Source organism: Trachemys scripta, chromosome 1 (genome assembly GCF_013100865.1).
Source record: "Trachemys scripta elegans isolate TJP31775 chromosome 1, CAS_Tse_1.0, whole genome shotgun sequence".
In the NCBI taxonomy this organism is placed as follows: domain Eukaryota; kingdom Metazoa; phylum Chordata; order Testudines; family Emydidae; genus Trachemys; species Trachemys scripta.
In genome coordinates this window covers 118704657-118725160 of record NC_048298.1, presented here as the reverse complement: position 1 = coordinate 118725160, position 20504 = coordinate 118704657, and the positions used below count along the sequence as shown (strand labels likewise).

Below are 20504 nucleotides of genomic sequence, written 5' to 3'. Positions count from 1 at the left end.
ATGCTACAGGTCTTTCTGGAGCTCCTTCTATTTCTTAATCAGAATTTTGACCATCCTTATTAAATCAATGGCAACATTCTAGAGTCAGGTATTGAATTATCTGCTCCAGTAATTCCTCCTAAAGTGATCAGAATGAAGGGTAGAGGTTATTTTCTTTTTAAGGAAAACTTTATTTTTATTGTTTTTATATAAAATACAAACCCAATGAAACAAAACATATATACACACATGCACAACACAGAAATAGCATATAAAAATTCCATGTACATTAGTTGTAAAGCCTGTAAACAAACAAACAATCCTCAGCCTGTATAGGTCATGCAGGGCATCAATTATTAAAATGACTAAATAGATAAATAAATGAGAGCATAACGTATGTGCAGTGGGAACTATACTAAACTGCAAATGTATGCAACAGTTTCATGCGTGACCAAGAAGTTATTTTCAATAAAAATGATTCGGTGCCTGAGGTTTGCATCATATTAAATGGAGGATCAAATTAAGTGCATTGGAAATGCTGACGCGCGAAAACGAGACGCCCTGAAAAATAGCAGAGTAGGAAAAAACTGTACATGACACTCTACATTTCCTCTTTTCCCTCTACTCCACTCTCTCCCCCAGCCTGCCATGTTCTACGAGTTAGAGTGTGGGGTCAATCAGTAGGAAGCGATCCTATCACTGGCAAAGTTCTGCCTGGGCAAAGTGTTGTGGGTAGGGGAACACATGGATAACTGGTGAAGCTAAGGTTTAAGACAGATGAGAGAGAGAGAGAGAAGGGGAAATCCGATGTCTGGGACTGGGGGCAGATGCAAGCAAGGAAATACAGCCCTGCAACCAACTAGGCACAGATCAGGCCACCCCAGCTCGGAAGGGCGCCTGGCACTGATGCCCCGGCAGCCCTGGGTGAATCTCCCCCCAGCTCAGGCACTGGCCGGTGCGACTGGGAAACACACACACCTTGTTGCATTTCGGCCGCTTGTGTCTCCTTGCTCGCCCCCCAACGCTGCCGCGCTCTGATTGGCGGAGACGCCCGCGCGAGCCCCTCCTCCCGGGCGCTCAATGGGAAGCAGCCTTTGCAAAAAGTTCAGTGGGAGAGAAAAACTGCGAGCGCTTTAGGGCAGCGGCGGCAGGAAAGAGACCCGAAGAGGGGCTGAGGGAGGAAGACGAGAAGGGGGAAGGCGGGAGGACGAGGGGAGAAAGCGGAGGCAGGAGGAGGGATCCAGGGGGACAGCCCCCATCCCGCAGGAGAGGGAGAAGGAAATGAGGAGAGGACGGAGGAGTGCAACAGCAGCAGCAACAGCAGCGCGGCGCAGCTTTCCCGCAGCAGCGCGAGCTCCGCGGGCGGCGTGGTGAAAGGAGAAGGACACTGCTAGAGAAAGGAGGCGGCGGCTCAGGATCCAGGCTCGCCCAGCAGCTCATGCCAGGCTGCGGCCGAGGGGAGGCAGCTGCTGCCACTTGGCTGCTCCCCCTTCGCAGCTTTGCAAACAAGCGTCGGGCTTTGATCGCTGCCGGGCGGCCCCTCCCCCTCGCGTGCGCTGCGGCCCCCCCACCCCCAGGCTGTTCTGTGACCGGGGGAATGAACGGAAAATGAGCAAAAATGTCTGACAAAATGTCCAGTTTTCTGTACATCGGGGACATCGTGTCCCTCTACGCGGAAGGCTCAGTCAACGGCTTCATCAGCACCCTAGGGTAAGGAAAGGGCTGGGGGTGTGTGTGTATGTGCTCAGTGTGGGTGGCTGCTCTCTCTGTGCGGCGCATGTAGCTGTTTTCTGGGACACCTCCCCCCCCACCCCCATGTAAATGTCAGGCTAAGACATCTAGCTGCAGGACAGGGACCCGTGAAGAGAGCATTAAACATTGCAGCACAGGAAACAGCGGGGAGAGGAATGTGCTGTGTAGCAGCAACAACTTCACAACCTTCTGTAACGAGAGAGATAAAAGTAGGAAGTGATTTAAAAAAAAAAGTTCTCGAAAAGGCCTGGGGAAGTAGAGCACTTTAGCAGCTTTGCTGGCAAAAGGCTGTTGCACAGCGACACTTTCTTTTATTTATTCTCACACCAGCCCTTCCCTCCTCAACTTGATTTGCTAGCTAGAGCAGAAGCTGATCATGTTAGAGAATAAGATTAGCCCTCTCTGAAGTTCAAAATCAGTACATGGAAAGAAAGAAGAAAAAGCTTCCATGGATTTTTTTTTTTTTTTTTTAAACAAGTTAGGCCTATTTTTTTTTTTTATTTATTTTTTTAAAGCAGCATATCCTTCTTGGGGCTGTTGTTACTGAGCCAAACCTGCTAATCACATACATTTGGCCAGTCCTGGGAGCATTCAAACTTCTGGAAGACGTATTCCCTAGCAGCTGTTTGTCACCCTTTTAATAATTAAACCACCAGCACCTGGAATCCAACAATCTATTATATTTAAATACCTCAGGGCAATGGAACTCACCATCATAGAGTCTTCAGGATTCTAGAACCAAGAAGCATTTAGAACCTTCTGGTTTTAGTCTGTGTGAGTGAAATCCTGGACCGATTGAAATGGCAAAACTCCTGTGGACTTCAGTGGGGCGAGGATTTTATTGTGTGCCTATGCAAAACTTCATAGACCCTGGATTCCTCTTGACCCACCTCTGAGAGCACCCTGAAGAAGTTGGTCAGATAACATGGTAGTAGGAAAGAATAGAAATAGAAGAAGTTATAGGTTCTAAACTCTAACAACTTGAATGTTCAGGTTCTGTTGCAAAATGGAAAAGAGTAATTTCTTACTAAAACCTTATGCTTAAAATATTAATGTAGGCATCACAAAATATGGAACTTGGCTAGGTTTTCTGGTATCTCTTAATAAATAATGCCATTAACATTTGTATCAAGTTGGTGTACAACAACAAGTTGATCCTGAAAACACTTATTCACTGCTTAATATTAGGCACCTGACTAGACCCATTAACTTCAGTGGAGCTATTCAGTTGCCTAGATTTAAGCATGTGTTAGTGTTTGCAGGATGAAGACCCGCGGGCCTCACTTGGATGGTGCTGAGCACTTACAACTTCTGTTGAATCCAGTTGAAATATTGTCTGATGACTACAGACTCATGTACCAAAATTGCTCTGTCCTGTAAGGAGTGCAAGCATGGGGGCTCTTTAAGACCATATTTTAAAAAAACCCAAACAATACGCTTACATTTTGCAAGAACTTAGTTCATGGAGAAATCTAATTCTTTAAAACAAACACATTAGGAAAAAGAAATATGTTCATTATTTTTTATCTGAAGCTACTAAACTTGTTCTAAACTACTTCATACATCATACTTTTCACCCAAATGCTTTTATTAACAATTGTAAACTTTGAATTTCTTGCTCCCCTTTGTAACCAACTTGTTAAAAATTCTTGTTTGTTTAGGCAAATCAAATCCATCACCAAATGGATAAAGTCTTTTCTGTTTTTAACATTGATCAGACATTTAATTCCTTGTGGATGATTTTTCCTGAATCTCTCTCTCTCTCTTTCTTTAAAAAATGACTTACTGAAGTAGCTTTTTCTTCAGGATTTGTCATTAACCTGAATGTTTTGGATCATCCTTTCAGTTTTATTTTGAAAAATATCCACTACTGAAAAATTCTATTGTTGATACATATAAAATGACATTATTATAAAACCAACATTGTTACAGTGACATGCCCAAAGGCTTTGGTAGTCCACACTGATGTCAGTGCGAGAGTCAAAACAGTGCCAGTGATATTTTTTTTGTAGCAAGTCCAAAGCAAATGTGTCCTTCCTTAATGATGTGTCGTTAGAAATGTCTTATGGATTGTATGAACCTCAATGATTCCATTGGCACATATTGGAACAAAGCAGCTCCAAACCTAAGAGTTCCAGTGTGGGTTGTTTTTTAAATAGTGGCTATTAAACACCAAGCACTATATTCAAACTAATAGTTAAGGTCTAATCTATACCAACGGAAGATAAAATTCACTGTTAAGGCTGTGACTTCATCCTCTGCTAATTAACCCTCTTGTACCTAAGTGTTGCAGAACATATGTAAGATTGCTTATATTCTGAGACTCCTACACCAGGAAAATTTGTGGTGAAATAAGGATGGAGTGGAAGCTTTAACAATGAATTTCTGTGGTTTTTGTCTGTCATTTAGATGTTTAATGTTATTGGAAGGCAGTTGGTGTTCAATGTCTTTCGTACCTTTCATCTTACTTCCTGTTCGCTCACTTAATCTGTTTGCAAACATCTTTCCATGATGTATTCCTCCATGTCTAAATTTTGTCTTTCTCCTTCCACTTACAACTCTGGTATTCATTTCACATCTCTATTTTGCGGACTCTTGGAATTTTAAATCCCATCTCAAAACTTTCCCTGCTTTCTGCACCTTCAAATAATTGGATGGCTCTGCCAGTTTTTTGCAAGCTCTGTATTTCTTCTCAGTTAGGACCTATTGTTGTTGAATTGTTTGTTTTATTTATTTGTGTCATACAGCTAGGGCTGCAGGTTTGTCACAGTGGTAAAAATGTCACAGATAGGATGATTTTTCTGTTTGTGACTTTAATAAAGCAAATGGTGCCTCGCTAGGTGAGGTTTGGTGGAGGAGGGGTCAGATCAAATTTGAGTGAGTGGCATTGGGATGTTGGGCGGACCTAGGAGTGTTGAAGTTATGCTATACCCTGTAATATGTTCTGTGGCAGTGGTTGCAATCATTCCCTTTAGGTTGGTAGCAGCTATGCAGGGATAGTTTCACCAGTAGTAGTTTCTGGGAAGAATTCTGCTAGGAAATCTGTCCCGCTGAAAGGGGAGCATGCTGTGAAGTGTGATTGTTCCTGAGTTCCTTTCCCTATTTACCCTCAGATCTTTCTTCCATTATCCAGAGCAACAGAGCCTCTTTCATATACAGGTGCTTCTTATGTGTCTGGAGGAAGTGGGGAGCAGGCAGTGGAATTGCTGCTCTCTTTCCCTGACTGATTTAGGCCCTCATTTCCACAATTTGCTACCATTCGGACTGCATAGTAAATGGTAGCCACATAGCCCAGTATTTTCAGAGGCAGTAGGAGAGGGAGATAACCTAGACACTGGGTGACGAGGTAATTTATTATTTAGTTCACCAGGTAGCCTAACACAGTTGCAGTAACTTTAAATCCAGCTCAAGTATACTGATCGTGAAGAAAAGACTTAGTTCTGTTTTATTTTAAGCTGCCAAAGGCTAATTGTTCCTTAAACAAAGCATGAGGGAGGCAGCTCTATAAATAAGATGTAAATGTGCACAATACCTCTCTAAGCAGGGAGGTCTGTCACGTAAACGGACATCACTCCTTACGGAGTTGAATGAGCCAAGTAAGTTTGTTTGAGGAATGGAAGTTTTAAGTGGATGCCTAATTCCACAGGTTTGTCCTTTTTTTTTTTTGGCGGAGGCAGCACTTTCCACACTCCCATTTCCTCTGGGAAACTTTAATTTAAAAAAAAAAATTATAAATCCAAGGATGAGCGATTTAAGGTCAAGTTTGGGATCAGTTTAGTGCCTGGTACATCCTAGGACCTAAAAAAAAATTTATTCTGTGTGGATGGAGCTGATAAGCTAATGATCATGTAGGAGCTCTGGCACTCAGATGCAAATGATTGGTACAGTATAAGAACCTAAATAGACAGCTAGTTGTTTCTACCTTATGATTTTATTGTTACTTTAAAAATAAAAAGGAAGCCCTCCTATGCATAAACAAGAAGATAACATTGCAATGTAGTGAAGCTGGCCATGAACCAGAATTTTCATTGCATGGGAAAATCTAGCATTTTGATTGTATTTTTTTTCATTCCAGACCAGAACAAAAGGCTGAAATTTCCCACAAAATGAAAATTCTGAACCATTTCAATTTGGGACCATCAAAATGTTTTGTTTCAATAATATTTCAATTCATTTTGTTTCCACTTTTATTTTAAGTACAATATATGTTAGACATATAGGTATAAATATAATGTTGAAATTAATATTTAAATATAAAAGTGGAAATTAAATGAATTGAACCAAAAGTTTTGAGTTTGTCAAAATGAAATGTTTTGACTTTTCCTACTGAAATTTTGTTTAAATTGATACATTCCCATGACACATTTTGATTCTGATGAAACTGTTTTTTTCCATCAACATTTTTTTTCCAACCAGCTCTATAATTTAGATGGAAAAAATCAGGAAATTTTTTTTTTCCTTTTTTGTATTCCAGTGCTGCTTGGTGGCTTCTACAAAGATTGTGGCCCCCTTGTGCTAGGTGCTGTACAGACATATAATAAGAGACAGTCCCTGTCATGAAGAGCTTATAATGCAAGTAGCTAAGACACACAGAGGGGGGGAGAAAAGAAGTATTGTTGTCTATAGTTTTGGAAAGGGAGAATGGAGGCCCAGAGAGACTGAGGCCCAGATCCTCAAAGGAATTGATTTCAATGGGTATTGGGTGCTGGTCACACAGGAAGTCTTTGATAGAGCTGGGAAATGAGCCCCTGTCTCCTAGGTCCTAGTCCAGTGCCTTAACCATGAGACCAGTTTTCAGTGTTTTAAGAGTAAAATTGGAATAGTATATTATGAACATTTTTATGAATGGCGAATTAAATTTCTGTAGTCTTCTGGTACCATGAGAAGAAAAAGTGTGTGTGTGTGTGTGTGTGTTAGACAGACACTAACGTGGCTGGGGGGGGAAAAAAAAGTAATGCCAGCTCCCAGCCTCCTGGATGGGAGATTTGGCTGATCGATCCACTAGTCAGAAATCCAATGGCTACATGCCTTGTCTCGCCTCAGTAATGCTGCTCTGTGCAACTGCAGACGGAAACCTCGTGGAACATCGCTATGGAGTGTACTGCCCAAAAGGCAGCTCTTGGTGGGGAGGGACAGGGTTTACACCATTTTTGCTCTTCTTTAGGGGGTAACATTTCAGCATATGCATATTTTTTTCCTTTAGTTTGCTGTTCTGTGTTGTCTTTACCTGCTTCTGTTAGCCCCTTGGGACAGATACCATACCTTTCTACATCTTTCATGAAGTCCCTAGCACAATTTCAGCCTAGGCTTTGTAAGACCCACATTTAGCATGATGTGGCTTTATTGAACCCAAGCTTCGTGCATAGACTGTATTTGTTGGACTCTGTGAGGCAAAAAGGTCAAGTAGAAAACTGAATGTTAGTGGAAGAGTGCTAGTTTGAGTACTACAAAGACCATGCAAATTAAAATTAGCATCGCTGGTGGCCTGAGAGGAGTTATGGTAAAGAGTTATAGTGACCTGGGGTGCTTAACAATTGATGTAGCATACATGCTGTTCCCACTCTCTGCAATCATACTGCCTGAAAATGTGTGATTGGTGAGGCACATGTTGCACTGGCTTCTTTATTCATGAAGTTTTATTCTGCTTTTATGAACTAGAGAAATGTTAATACTTGGGGTAGGTCTACACTTACCTCCTGGTTCGGCGGCAGGCAATCGATCTTCTGGGATCGATCCCGGAAGTGCTCGCTGTTGACGCTGGTACTTCAGCTCGGCGAGAGGAGTACGTGGCATCGACGGGGGAGCCTGCCTGCCGCATCTGGACCCGCGGTAAGTTCGGACTAAGGTACTTCGAATTCAGCTACGTTATTAACGTAGCTGAATTTGCGTACCTTAGTCCGAAGTGGGGGGTTAGTGTGGACCAGGCCTTAGGATGAATGACAAATCAGTATCAGGTGCAAGTCTGGTAGTTAGTGATGTCAAGCTGTCTAGAGTGGCTCACAAGCAAGCCTGTGTGCCAATCTCAGGGCAAAGTGGGTGAGGTAAACCTCTACCCCGATATAATGCGACCCAATATAACACGAATTCGGATATAACGTGGTAAAGCAGTGCTCCGGGGGGGTGGCAGGGCTGCGCACTCCGGCGGATCAAAGCAAGTTCGATATAAAGCGGTTTCACCTATAACACAGTAAGATTTTTTGGCTCCCGAGGACAGTGTTATATCAAGGTAGAGGTGTAATATCTTTTATTGGACCAGCTTCTGTTGGTGAGAGAGACAAGCTTTCGCACTTACACAGAGCTCTTCTGGGAACCTAACTCAGACTGTTAACAGATCCCAAACTGGTTGTGTATTCTGTACTTAGATTTCACCAACTAAGCAGCAAGTGTGAACTCCTCAGGCACTATAGCAGCCTTAACATGGAGTCACAGTCAGTCCTCTTGGGCACTCCTTTATCTTGCCACCCAGGCAACCCTGCCTTTGTGATAGATGGGCCCTTACACCAAAAAAATCACAACAGTATTTAGGTTACTTCCAGTTCCAAAGGACCAGTCACTTATCCCAGGTCAATTGCACTTCAGATCTCAAACCAAAGACAATGCTTGTAGCCAATCATATAATACTAAACTAAAGATTTATTAACTAAGGTCAGGTCTACGCTATAAACTTACATTGGTATTACTCTGTTGCCCAGGGGTGTGAAAAATCTACAGTCCTAAGTGTAGACCAACCGAACTCCCAGGGTAGACAGCACTATCTCCATGGGAGAGCATCTCCCATTGATATAGCTATCACCTCTTTTGGAGATTAACTACACCAATGGGAGAAGCTCTCCTGTTGGCATAGTAGCGTCTTCACTGAACTGTTACAGTAGACCTGCCTTAAGAAAAAGAAATATTTACAAGGTGAAAGCAGGTAAACATTCTCACACAAATGAGATACAATCGTAGGTTCCAAAAGATAATAGTAGCTGCTATAATATGCAAGGTATTACAAGTAAGAGTAATACATGTAGCTTCCTACAAGCATTTCATAAAGTCTAAATACATTCTTATAACTCTAATACCTATTTTAACAATATCAAGACACAGGTGAGCCAGACTGGTTTCCAGCCATGCATTTGTCAGTGTTCAGTGAGGCCTAGGGGCTTGGCGTAAGCTGGCACCTGGTCTGCCAGTGTCACAAATGGTACAAATACTCAGAATTGCACCCATAATTTATTTTGCAGGCACAGATTTATCAAGACAAACAGCAGCCCCAAAAAAGGAGGATGAGCCTCAACCCTGCTGAAAACATGAGTCTGGGGTCAGAGGGTGTTTTATTCTCCAGGCCCTTTGAGTCACTGCCCTCCATGCTGATGGTGCCAATAGGGGTGCTGGTTCTGAGGGTGCATTTTGTGATGCAGATACTTGTTTGCTAACAGCTTTCTTCTCGTCAGGGCCGGCCTTAGTGAAAATGGTGCCCTGGGTGAACTTGTGTTTTTTGGCACTCCTCCTCCCACCATCACCCCTGGCTCCTATGGTCTCCACCCTTCTCCTCTTCTCCCCCCCCCCCGGGGCGGTTATCTATACTTCATATGGAATGTCCACAGGAAAGTCCATTCAATGTAGATGGGCATCTCCTAGGGTGACCAGTCAGCAAATGTGAAAAATTGGGATGGGGTGGGGGGTAATAGGAGCCTGTATAAGAAAAAGACCCAAAAATCGGGAGTGTCCCTATAAAATTGGGACATCTGGTCACCCTAGCATCTCCCGTGGTCTATTGTGAGTTAAGTGTCCCTTGATGAGCCATGTACTTTGACTAATAAGTGAGATGTGCTGGATAACTACCTTGTGGGCATTGCCCTAGGAGCAAACATTTGAAATACAGGTATAGAGCCAATACTTATAACTTCAAATACAAAAATGATATATGCATACAAATAGCATAAACATATTCCACAAATCATAACCTTTTCATAGACTTCTTATGCCACATTTTGTACAAGATTTGTTGCAAATATATAACAGTAATTGCAACAATGATCTATGTGGTCATGTTTTAATCAGATAACATCACAACGAGTAACTGCTACAACTAGCAAATTCCTAGGCCACTGTCAGCAGAAGTAAGAGTGGCATGGTATATGGTGTATTGCCACACTTACCTCTGTGCTGCTGCGGTGGCTTGTGGTGCCTGGCGCTTGGCCTGCGGCTCAAGGCAGGCTTCGTGCAGTCATGTGGGGGCTGCATCTTGCCAGAGCCCACAGCTCTCCTGCAGCCCTCTGGCCACTCCTGGCTCACCACGAGCAGTTTGACAGGAAGTACCAAGCAGTAATAATAATAATACAAATGTGTGTGCATGTGAGAGAGACAGAGAATGAGCCTGTGTGTGCGTGTGAGAGACTTTGTTGGGGGGATTGTGTGACAGTGTGTGTGTTGGGGAGTGTGAGACTGTGTGTCACACACAATCTGTGTTGCGGGCAGAGCCGTAACAAGGAATTTTTGCGCCCGTGGCAAGTGCCGGCTCCAGGCCCTTTGGCGGCAATTTGGCGGCGGGTCCCTGAGTCCCTCTCAGAGGGAAGGACCCGCTACTGAAGAAATGGCAGCGGTAGAGCTGCCACCGAAGTGCCACCGGTCGCGGCTTTTTTTTTTTTTTCTCCCCCTCTGCCCCGCTTGGGTGGTAGAGCTGCGCCCCTCCGCTTTGCGCGCCCGAGGCAAGTGCCTCACTCACCTCGCCCTTGTTACGGCACTGGTTGGGGGACTGTGAGAGACAGAATGTATGTGTGTGTGTGTGTGTGTGTGTGTGTGTGTGTGTGTGTGTGTGTGTGTGTGTTAGGGAAGTTTGAGACCGTAAGCGCACTGTCACTTTAAGTCCTCCCTCTTCCCCCCCCCCCCCACCCCATGTGGAAGTTTCCCTCCTCCTGGCCCGGCCGCCCCCGCTGGAGACCAAGCAGCGCAGGGCCACAGGCAGGGAGAGGCTCGGCTCCGCTCTGGGCAGCGAGCGGTGGGCTGTGCCACCAGTGACCGACCCCAGCTGCGCCACTCTGGGCTCCTGAGGCTGGGGCAGAGCCAGAGCCCTCAGCTGGCCAGCTGAAGAGTGAGGGAGGGAGGAGCCAGGGTGGGGGTTTGGAGAAGCCTGAGGGCCCAGTGCACGGGAGGGGCTGGAGAAGAGAGGAGTCTGGCCACAGCCAGCCAGGGGAAGCCTGAGCCCCATGTGGCGCCCTCTGGCTATGGCGCCCTGGGCGTGCGCCCCGTTTGCCCAGCCCTGCGTCTCGCTGATATATTAAAGGTTCTAGAAATGTGTTGCTCTGCATGTCTTCCTACTGTAAAATGACTGGTCTGAATTCTGCTGTGATCAGTGGAGTTACTCTAAATTTACATCATGTAACTGAGAACAGAATTTGGCTCATTAAGTATTGTTTTTCAGCTACCTGGTACATTGCATTTCTGATAAGTAACTATTCCTACTTAAACACAGCCCATAATATATACTGTACTAGATATTTGTATTGATTTTACAATAATCTCAACACACACAGATGTAAATATATAAATAAAACTCAGTGGCGTCCGTTCCCTGCAATACAACACATTAATCAAAACCTATATCCATTTTAATGCTCCCACTTGAAGTAACAGCTATAGAACACTCTATTTTAACTTAGCCATCCATAATGAATTTCTTTAAATGCCTATCTGAAATATTCTATTAGTGGTGCCATCTGTAGTTAAACTGTAACAAAAAGCTTCACCTAAAACTCTCTTATGAGAGCTGCGCAGGTGGTAAACTCCAGAGCTGGATTGTCTGTATCGGAGGTTTTTGCTCCCATACACTTTCAATGTATGGGAGCAAAGTATCAGACTTAAACAATAATTCTTATTTGTGAGAGCACCCACTATGTGTGGATGCTTTCTAAATATTTAAGTAGTACCATCCCTGCTCTGAGGTGCTCACAACCTAAGGAAAGACAGACAAGCCTACAGACAGTAGGGGAAGGGGAGAAAAAAGGCAGTTGATTTATATACAAGTTGATTCAAATAACCATAAGCAGAATGGAAACTGTGGTAAGAGGGACTTAAATGAGGATAAGAGAAAGGGTCTTACCAACGCTTATAATTCTCAATAAGGTTACAGGAGATAGGGGGCCATAATCAACCTCTCCTTAGTCTTAGGACTAAGGCCCAGATTTTTAAAGGTATTTAGGGGTTGCTGTGTTCAACGTTGCAATGCGTAACTGATTTAAGCACCTAAGTCTTGTTTTCAAAAGGGATTTAGGCACTTGGGAGCCTATATCCCATTGACAGTCAATACCTAACTACTTCTAAAAATCAGGACCTAGCTGCATTGTGCCTCTACCTTTCCCACACACAGGGGGAAGAGATTTATATAAAACACTTCTTATTCTCATAGGTACTGTCTCTCCAGCAGGACCACTTACAGGTGCCAACCTCATTGGGAGTCAAAGGTGATATGTAGAAGATTAGATCCCAGGGAAGGGTGGATTAATTACAAACCAAGTTCTACTTCTCAGTGTGGGACTCATTACCAACTTTATCTAAGGATTTAAAATCCTTAGATGCATATAAAAGCTCTTTTTTTTTTTTTTTCTTCTTCCGTTTTCTTGCTGTTATATGGAAGTTTGTGTTTGTGTCATGACTGCCATCTAGGTGGAGAGCAGAGATTGACCCACTGATCTGTAGTGTTAAAAGGATGATCTTGACCTGTTGAGTTAGTCATGCTTATCACCAGAATCTGTTAGGCTTCTATCCTCTGTTGATTTGTCGCAGATGGGGAGATAAGTAACACATTGAGCAGAAAGTTACATTTGCTTTGAAAAATTAATTATTTCTTGCAGGGAAAAAACTCAGATGCACTGGTCTATATAAACATTACTATTATTTTATTATTTGTATTGCTATAGAACCTGGGACCTTAGTCAAGGCCCAGGAACAGATTATGGTAGGGGCTGTACAAAGACAAACAAAAAGACCATCCTGTGACGTTGCACTCTATATGATTTTATGAAAGTATGCTGATGTGTGTGAATATAATGTAACTAAAATATGCTTCATGCAAAAGGTCTCCTGTAAGGTATCATTACAAAGCCTATAATCTACTGAGTGTGGTCATCCTATTTATATAAATGTATCATTCTTGTATCTGAAACTAGAAATATGAAATACAACCGAGGGCCTATTGTTATCATGCAAAATGTGGGCCATTAATGATGGTTTGGAATCTTTATGGCTCCCATCAACCAGGACAATTGACTGTGGATGGTTCTGTTTGCAAGCAGGCATTCCTGTGAGTCAGGCTGGGAGGAATGAAGGCTTGGGGTCTTAGTGACATGTGATCATGTCACCTGAACTGGAATCCATCTTTAACCTGGTGTTCTTCCATTGAGAAGGAGGGGTGGGAATCCAGAGGGACAAAGGATTCCCGCCTTATGCAAAAGATATATAAGTGGGTGGAACAGAACAAAGGGGGCTCCAATCATGAGAAATCCCTTAGCTACCACCTAAGCTGGAAGAAGGGCTGTACCAGGGGAAAGAATTGTGCCCAGACTAGGAAGGCATCCAGTCTGTGAAAGAAACTTATTAAAACATCTGAGAGTCAGATTTTTATCTGTATTCAGTTTTATTACTGTACGAGGCTTAGACTTGCGTGTTTTATTTGATTTTGCATGGTGATTCACTTTGTTCTGTCTGTCACTACTTGGAACCACTTAAATCCTACTTTCTATATTTAATAAAATCACTTTTTTACTTATTAATTAACCAAGTATGTATTAATACCTGGGGGAGGGGGAACAGTTGTGCATATCTCTCTATCAGTGTTATAGAGGGCGAACAATTTATGAGTTTACCCTGTATAAGCTTTATACAGGGTAAAACGGATTTATTTGGGGTTTGGACCCCATTGGAAGTTGGGCATCTGAGTGTTAAAGACAGGAACACTTCTTAAGTTGCTTTCAGTTAAGCCTGCAGCTTTGGGGCAGGTGGTTCAGACCCTGGGTCTGTGTTGTTGAGCCAGACACACCAGTCTGCTCCAAGACCGGGTGCTGGAGTCCCAAGCTGGCAGGGAAAGCAGGGGCAGAAGTAGTCTTGGCACATCAGTTGGCAGTCCCAGAGGGGTTCTGTTATCCAACCCGTCACACATCCCTGCTCCTAAAGAGTGTACCGCCTAAGAGGGATATGTTGGGGCACAGAGGGAAGGAAAGTGGAGTGGCAGTTCATGAGTTTTGGGGGAATGGTAGTACATTTTAGTTATGCATTTGTTCAGTTTTTGTTATTTGTACATAGATGTCTATCATTAAAAATAGATTGAGAAAACAAATAGGAAAAAGATTATGTTCTTTAAACCTTCATACAAACCAGTTATAAATCAGATTCCATCTAATTATTGGCGCTGGTAGTGTTGCCTACACTTAAGATTGCCTAGCACTTCCCATTATGGATCCTGTTTTCAGTTTCCTGTAACTTTGCAAAAGTTTGACCATTTGGGCTGAAATCTTTCATACCAGGTGTTTTGACTCAGGCTGATTGTGTGTGTGTGTGTGTATGTTTTGTTGAAAAGTTTCAACTAAAATGCTTCAGCCATTTCAGAGAATGACATTAGGAAAAAATACATTGTACAATTTTTTGTTCTTTTTAACGTGGGCAACCCCATTTTTTTTTTTTTAAGAAGCTCTTTTGCTACCATGCTTTGGAGCAGAGTCTTGAAATTTGGCTGAGGTGTCGTCCTAGCGTCAGGAACGGGCCTTTTGGAATCTCCATGAAAACTTAGCCAAGTTATAATCCTCTGACAAATTTCAGTTTGTACGTAGAGACTTGTTAGAATTTGGCCACTAAATTCACCAAAGATTCCGTCTGTGGTGAATATGCACCAGACACTCAAGCTCCTATATGCTGACCAGACTGCACCAGGGCTGGTGCAAGCCATTAGGCGACCTAGGCGGTTGCCTAGGGCACTACTATTTGGGGGGGCTGTGACCGCAGCGGTATTTCGGTGGCGGGACCTTCTGCTGCCTCGGGGTGTGTGTGTGGGTGTGTGTGTGTGTGTGGGGGGGGGGGGAGGCTGGCATTTTGGGGCAGGACCTTCCACCGCCTAGGGTAGCAGAAAAGCTGGCACCGCTCCTGGACTGCACGTTTCATTCCTGCAGAACAAATGAGCACACTCCATCCCAGGGCTACGGACTTTCCCTGCCATTGCTCCTCTCTGCAGCTGGGAGGGCCACTGTGGCATCAGACATGGAGCTGAGAAAACAGACGGTCTCTCATGGGCTCTCATCGCTCCCCCAGATGGGGCCTAGGTAGCAAATAGGAAGAGAAGGTAGCCACACTGGAATGCTGAGGGGTGAGTGTGTGGAGGGAAGGAGAAGGGGTTGAAAGAGGATGGGGGTGGGGGGAGCAGAAGGGGAGGGTGACAGCTGGTATGTGAAGGTGGATAGTAGTGGGGTCGGGGAAGAGGCAGAAGCCACTGTGTGTGTGTGTGTGTGATGAATAGGAACAGAGCAGCAGGGAGCCATGATTGGATAGGAACAGAGGAGAGAAGGGGAGAAACTGGGAGCTCTACATTGCTCTGCTTTCTAACAAATAGCTATGAACCCACTAGCAAAGTGTGTCTCTCATCCCCTTTTGTGATTAGTCCACATAGAGGATCTAAAAGTCCAAACCCTGATGATGACCCAAATGGGGGGTTCAAGATGGTTCCATGTATTAGAATTTGTGGGTTTTTTTTCCTCCAGCCTTTTCTATATTTGGAAATTCTTTTAATATAGGTGTTTTTTAATGTAATGTTAAGATTGCAAAGTGAAGCTCTCAAAAGGTAGGAAATGCCAAAGTTAAGGTAGCCCATGCAACCTTAATTTGCCCCCTTGTGCATATGCATTATGACACAGTCTTTAATTACATGATCACGTTATTTTTCCACAAAACCCCTACCTCATTGAGTACGCAGGGTGGATAATGCACTCGGAATGAATCAGGGTTGTGTAGTGAAGGAGGCTGTTGTAATTTCTATATAAGAGAGTTTGGACTGACAGGTTTGTAGGAACTTCCTTTAGTTTGATGGCCACCACGTGCCAAATAGCACACTGTTGAAACTGAGGTGAAAATATTTTGAAACCGAGGGAGACTATAAAAACATGTTCAAATGTGATTTCCAGTGTTTATCACATTGAACTGGATTTACTGTAGCTCCACTCTGTACAAAGAAGAGGTTTCAAGACAGGAATTGACTTTTGGTCTTTGACCTCCTGACATATAAAATCATTATCACAAAAATAAAACTGAAACCAGACAACTATAGTGAATCACAGAATATAGAAACTTGCTAATGATGCATGTTTGGAGTTCTTATCTTGACATTTTTCTTTTAATGGCTTGTTTGACTTTGAAACAGTAGGGTTTTTTTTTTTCCTGCACTTGGTACACATATCTAACAAATGTACTAAAGGGAGCTAAAAACGTACACGCATAGGAGAGTAAATATCTCTTAAATGTACTGTCAGCCCCAAATTTTCAACCTTGTGAGCCTACAATTAAAACCTAGTGCCAGATTTTCTCTGTGCCAAGATCTATGTAGTGTGGAGGTCAGGTAGGCAAAGGTGGTTATAAGTCACTCAGGTCACACTCAGAGGCTTGCTCTGGGAAAGGGGTCACCAGTACAAAAGTTTGAGAACCACTGTATTAGTGGGACTCTCGCTAGCATGCTAATAAGAGCAATGTGGATATTCCAGCTTGGGCTCTGAAGCCTAAGAGGGTGGGGTGGGGTTTGAGAGCCTGACTTCCAGCTTGAACCCAAACATCAAAGCAACGTCTACACAGCTATCTTTAGCATGCTAGCCCAGGCCCCACTAAGGCAAGTCTGTTGACCCAGGCTGTGAGACTTGCTCCCAGCAGCTGTGCAGACATACCCTTAGCAGCTTTTCTGCCTCCCTTTATCCTAGGGCTGAACCAACCCTTGGTATAAGAGTACCTACAGAGACTGTTCTGTTGGCCCAGGATCGCTGGAGCACAGTACACTGCGGCCTCACATCCTTTATCCCTAGTTGTATCCCAGGAATCCCTAGCTACCCTTTCAGGGCAGGTTTTGGGTTTGGGCTCAACATCTGGTCCCTAAATTCACCTGCGGCTCAACATCTCTGAAAAATCAGAGAACTTGTTTAGGTGTTTAAACTTGAGGCACTTAAGTTTGACATGTTTGGCCAAGTGGTTTTAGAGAACTACCATTTTCAGTGTTGCCAACAGGATTGTCTCACAAGTCCTGTCGATAGTTGGTTTTTTTCTCAAAGCCCCAGCTCCTGGGATTCTTGGGATAGCCTCAGCTTTCATGTAAGAAAAAGTAAGCATCTAGCTGTTCTGACTGTGGAAGAACGCTTGAAAATGTGACTCCTAAAGGTTCAAAACCCAGAACCCAAGTCATTCTTATTATTTTTAAGAATCTCATGATTTTTAGCTACGCTCCTGGGTTTTTTGGGACTTGATTTATAATATTGGAACCCTTGGGGTTGTAAAAGCTGCTTTTTGCATGACCTTGCTGATAATGTTTTTTAAGTTTGCTGTATTGAGATTGCCAAAGTGTTATCAAACTGCTTCAGACTAATTGACCAACAGTGCACTTTGGCCAAGTAGTAGGTAATTCCATATTGCTTTTTTAGTACAATAGGATTTAGAAAATAATTAAATAGAAAAATAAAACTGATGTACTAGGAAGGACTGGAATGGAAATCTTTAGGGTAGTCAGGGCAATGTGATTTTAAAAAAATCAGACAGCAAATTCATTATTCTAACAATAAAATAAAAATAACAAGACTACCCACAAAGTTTTAAAAAGGATTAAAAAAAAATTCTCGTAGAGTGAAAAGATTAACTGCTTATTAAGAGTATTCACTTTGATGCCTTGGACAAATTCCAACTTGGGTAATTGTGTTTTGCCAGTTTAGAGTCTATTCTTCAGTTTCAACTGAATGCATTCTTCTTCACATCCTATCCTGTACTGTGTACGTAACTCCATAGACTTCAGGTGAATAACTGCTGTTATTTATAAGTGAGAGAAGAATCAAGTCCATTAATGCTTGATGTTCCTCACCTATATCTATATTTGTAAATCATGAGTAAATGAACAGAAGTTTGAATTACATTGTTCTAAGACCAGTGCAAGTAAGAACAGAAAAATTAAAGGAGGGAAGGTGTCTGGTGCTCTTCAGGTCAAATACAGATCTCACACAGGCCAATCTTAAAAGTAAAGCAGGTTTCTAAAGTAATAAACTGAAGACATCATAAATGTTGCTAATTCTAATTTCACTGTATCATCAGTCAAGGTTAGGGATGCAATGAATAAAATAATTTCAAATCTCAAATTTGACTTAATCAGTCTTTCAGATATTTTAATGAGTCAAGTTGTTTATAAAATCCCTTTGAATATAATTAAAAATTATAAAACATGCTTCCAACTTAATTTATTTTGTTTTTGTTGGCAGTGTTGAGGCAGGAATTTTATTATTATACCAGACTACAGACTGTGTGTATTCTGATTCACAGCCATAAAATACTGCCAGAGTCACAGAAGTTAATTTTTTACAGGTGTGCTGCTTAAAAATAATAAATAAAAGCTGTTTAAGGCCCTGTATCATTAGAATACATTGACTTACAAATTGTAAGTAAATTTTAAGACAATTTTGGAAAGTCCTTTCCTCTTTTACTTATCTGTCAAAGATCTGAGTTAAAAGTTCTGTTTTTCCTGCTAGAGTTACAGGTATTACTAATATATAACTCAGGCCTCGATCCTGCACATTGCACAGGACTTTTGTTGACTTCAAATGGGAGTTATCTGCAAAGAGCTGCTACAAGATTGGGTTGGCTGCTTGCTCAGTTTATATATTAATGGCCTCTCTTGCAACAAACAAACAAACAAAAAAAAAACCCACTAACACTTCTGAGGTTTTGGTATTCAGGTCTTGGCAGCTAAAACATTTTTGTTTGCCTGTTACATTCGTAATTCTTAAATCTAAGTATGATTCTCTGTTGCTGCATTTGGATCTCAGTTACTTCATATTTTGTGTGTAATAGTTAATCCATTATATGCAAAGTTCTGTTTTATTATACCTTTGCATTTGGATGAAGATTGTATGTTTAATCTATAGGAAGTGCTTGTACCAGGTTGGGGCTGCTTTTATAATCCTCACCCATGAATATAACTGGATGTTGGAGAGTCCTGATTCTAGCACTCTAAAGTTCTGATTTAAAGGGGCGAGGAACTATCTCCTGTCGTTTGGTTCCTACTGTTTTCAGGAAGACAGTACTTCCTATGTTCTTTGTGTTTAAATAGGATTGCATCTGCAAAGTATCTGCTTCCATCATCAAATTCTCCTTCTAATGGAAATAATCTCTAGACCCATCCAAATTAGCTAACTGGTGAGGTCAAAAAGAGATAATGTTACTGTCTTTGATACCCGAGAGAGTCACAGTGAAAATTATTGAGCAATCTGTAATTTCTATAAATGAATGTTGAACACAGCCCCAACTCCCAGTCCAAAATGTTGCTTCACTGTTTTAGGATATCTGTCCAACCATCCAAGGGTTTATACTGCTGCCCATCTCCATAATATTTGAGTGCCTTCCACATAAAATCAATAGCAAAGTCCTTAGTACACTTCATGAAGTACACTACACTCTGGCACTTCTCCCTTTATAGGGTAAGAACTTTGCTTGGAGTAGTGGTTTTTTTGTGTGGGGCGGGGGCACTAGGGTTGATAGGAGTTTTGAGAATAGAAAGGCGTGTTCATAATGAGTGTCATTTATAGTGGAAAGGCTTTCTCAAAAAGGAAAGTTTCACAACATTTCCTAAAGATGATCAAACTCTGGATTTGCCTGATCCCTTCTGGCAGATTGTTCCATAGCCAGATATCCTTGACAGAGAACATTTTGTCCCCAGCTCTCATGTGCTTCGTCCTTGGTGTTGCATTGTCCCATAGAAGTGCAGCTGTTGCAGAGGTTCACACTGTGCTTAATTTGTAATGAAAGAGGTGCCGGGGCTCAAGCAATGGTTTACTTTCATAACTGATGTGCTAAGCCCAGTGGTGCTGGGACTATGAACTGCCAAAACTAGAGGTGCCAGCCAGGGCTCAGCTCTGGCAAGCCCTGGCACAAATTAAGCACTGGGTTTGTAGATCAAGTTAGTGGTTTGATGAGCTGGGGTGTGATATATTAATTGCTTTGAAAATTGGAGCCAGGGCCTAACACTGGCATTGGAAGCTGACTGGAAGCCAGTGGAGGGGCCTGATGTGCTCATGGCAGCCTGAGCCACAGAGAAGATGGGCAGCTGCATTCTGTATCAGCTGGAGCATGGGCGTCCTCTTCCCATTCAGTTTGATACAATGACTATTTCCATTTTGTAGCGCATGTAGTAGTAGCCCCTCCTGTCTGGTAAAAGCTAGTGAACATGGCTCCATTTCATACTCAAATATTTTTCAGGGTTTTTTGAGCTTTGACATATGTGATGGGGGCCAAACTCAGTCAGGGATGGCAGGGCAGATAATACAATCTGATTAGGGTGGGATTTTCTTTGAGTTAGTTCCATATGTATTCAGTTGATCTAATCCGTGAAGTATGTAGAGAGCTCTCCGCAGTGGTTGATGGTTAGGACTGGTGTTGGGATTGTGCACCCTGGGTTGATTAGCGGGTTCACTATGTGAAATAACTTTGCTGGCTGTGATTCTGCCACGTTCTATCTGAAGGAGCAGAAGGCTTGTTTTTGCCTCCTATATTGCAGTCCTGTAAGAGTTGTTTGG

General features: G+C 42.7%; 1 protein-coding gene across 4 annotated transcripts in view; it reads left to right on the top strand.

Annotated features, from left to right (window-relative positions):
• Positions 1-1117: 1117 nt before the first annotated feature.
• ITPR2 (inositol 1,4,5-trisphosphate receptor type 2) overlaps positions 1118-20504 on the top strand; it is a 341154-nt gene continuing 321767 nt past the window's right edge. For 2 of the 4 annotated variants that reach the window (XM_034782924.1, XM_034782916.1), the window contains exon 1: positions 1118-1689. In XM_034782924.1, the coding sequence (XP_034638815.1) occupies positions 1598-1689 (92 nt within the window). In that variant the 5' untranslated portion in view covers positions 1118-1597. The remainder of the gene's footprint in view (positions 1690-20504) is intronic. The other 2 variants (XM_034782942.1, XM_034782933.1) reach the window with 1 other exon arrangement.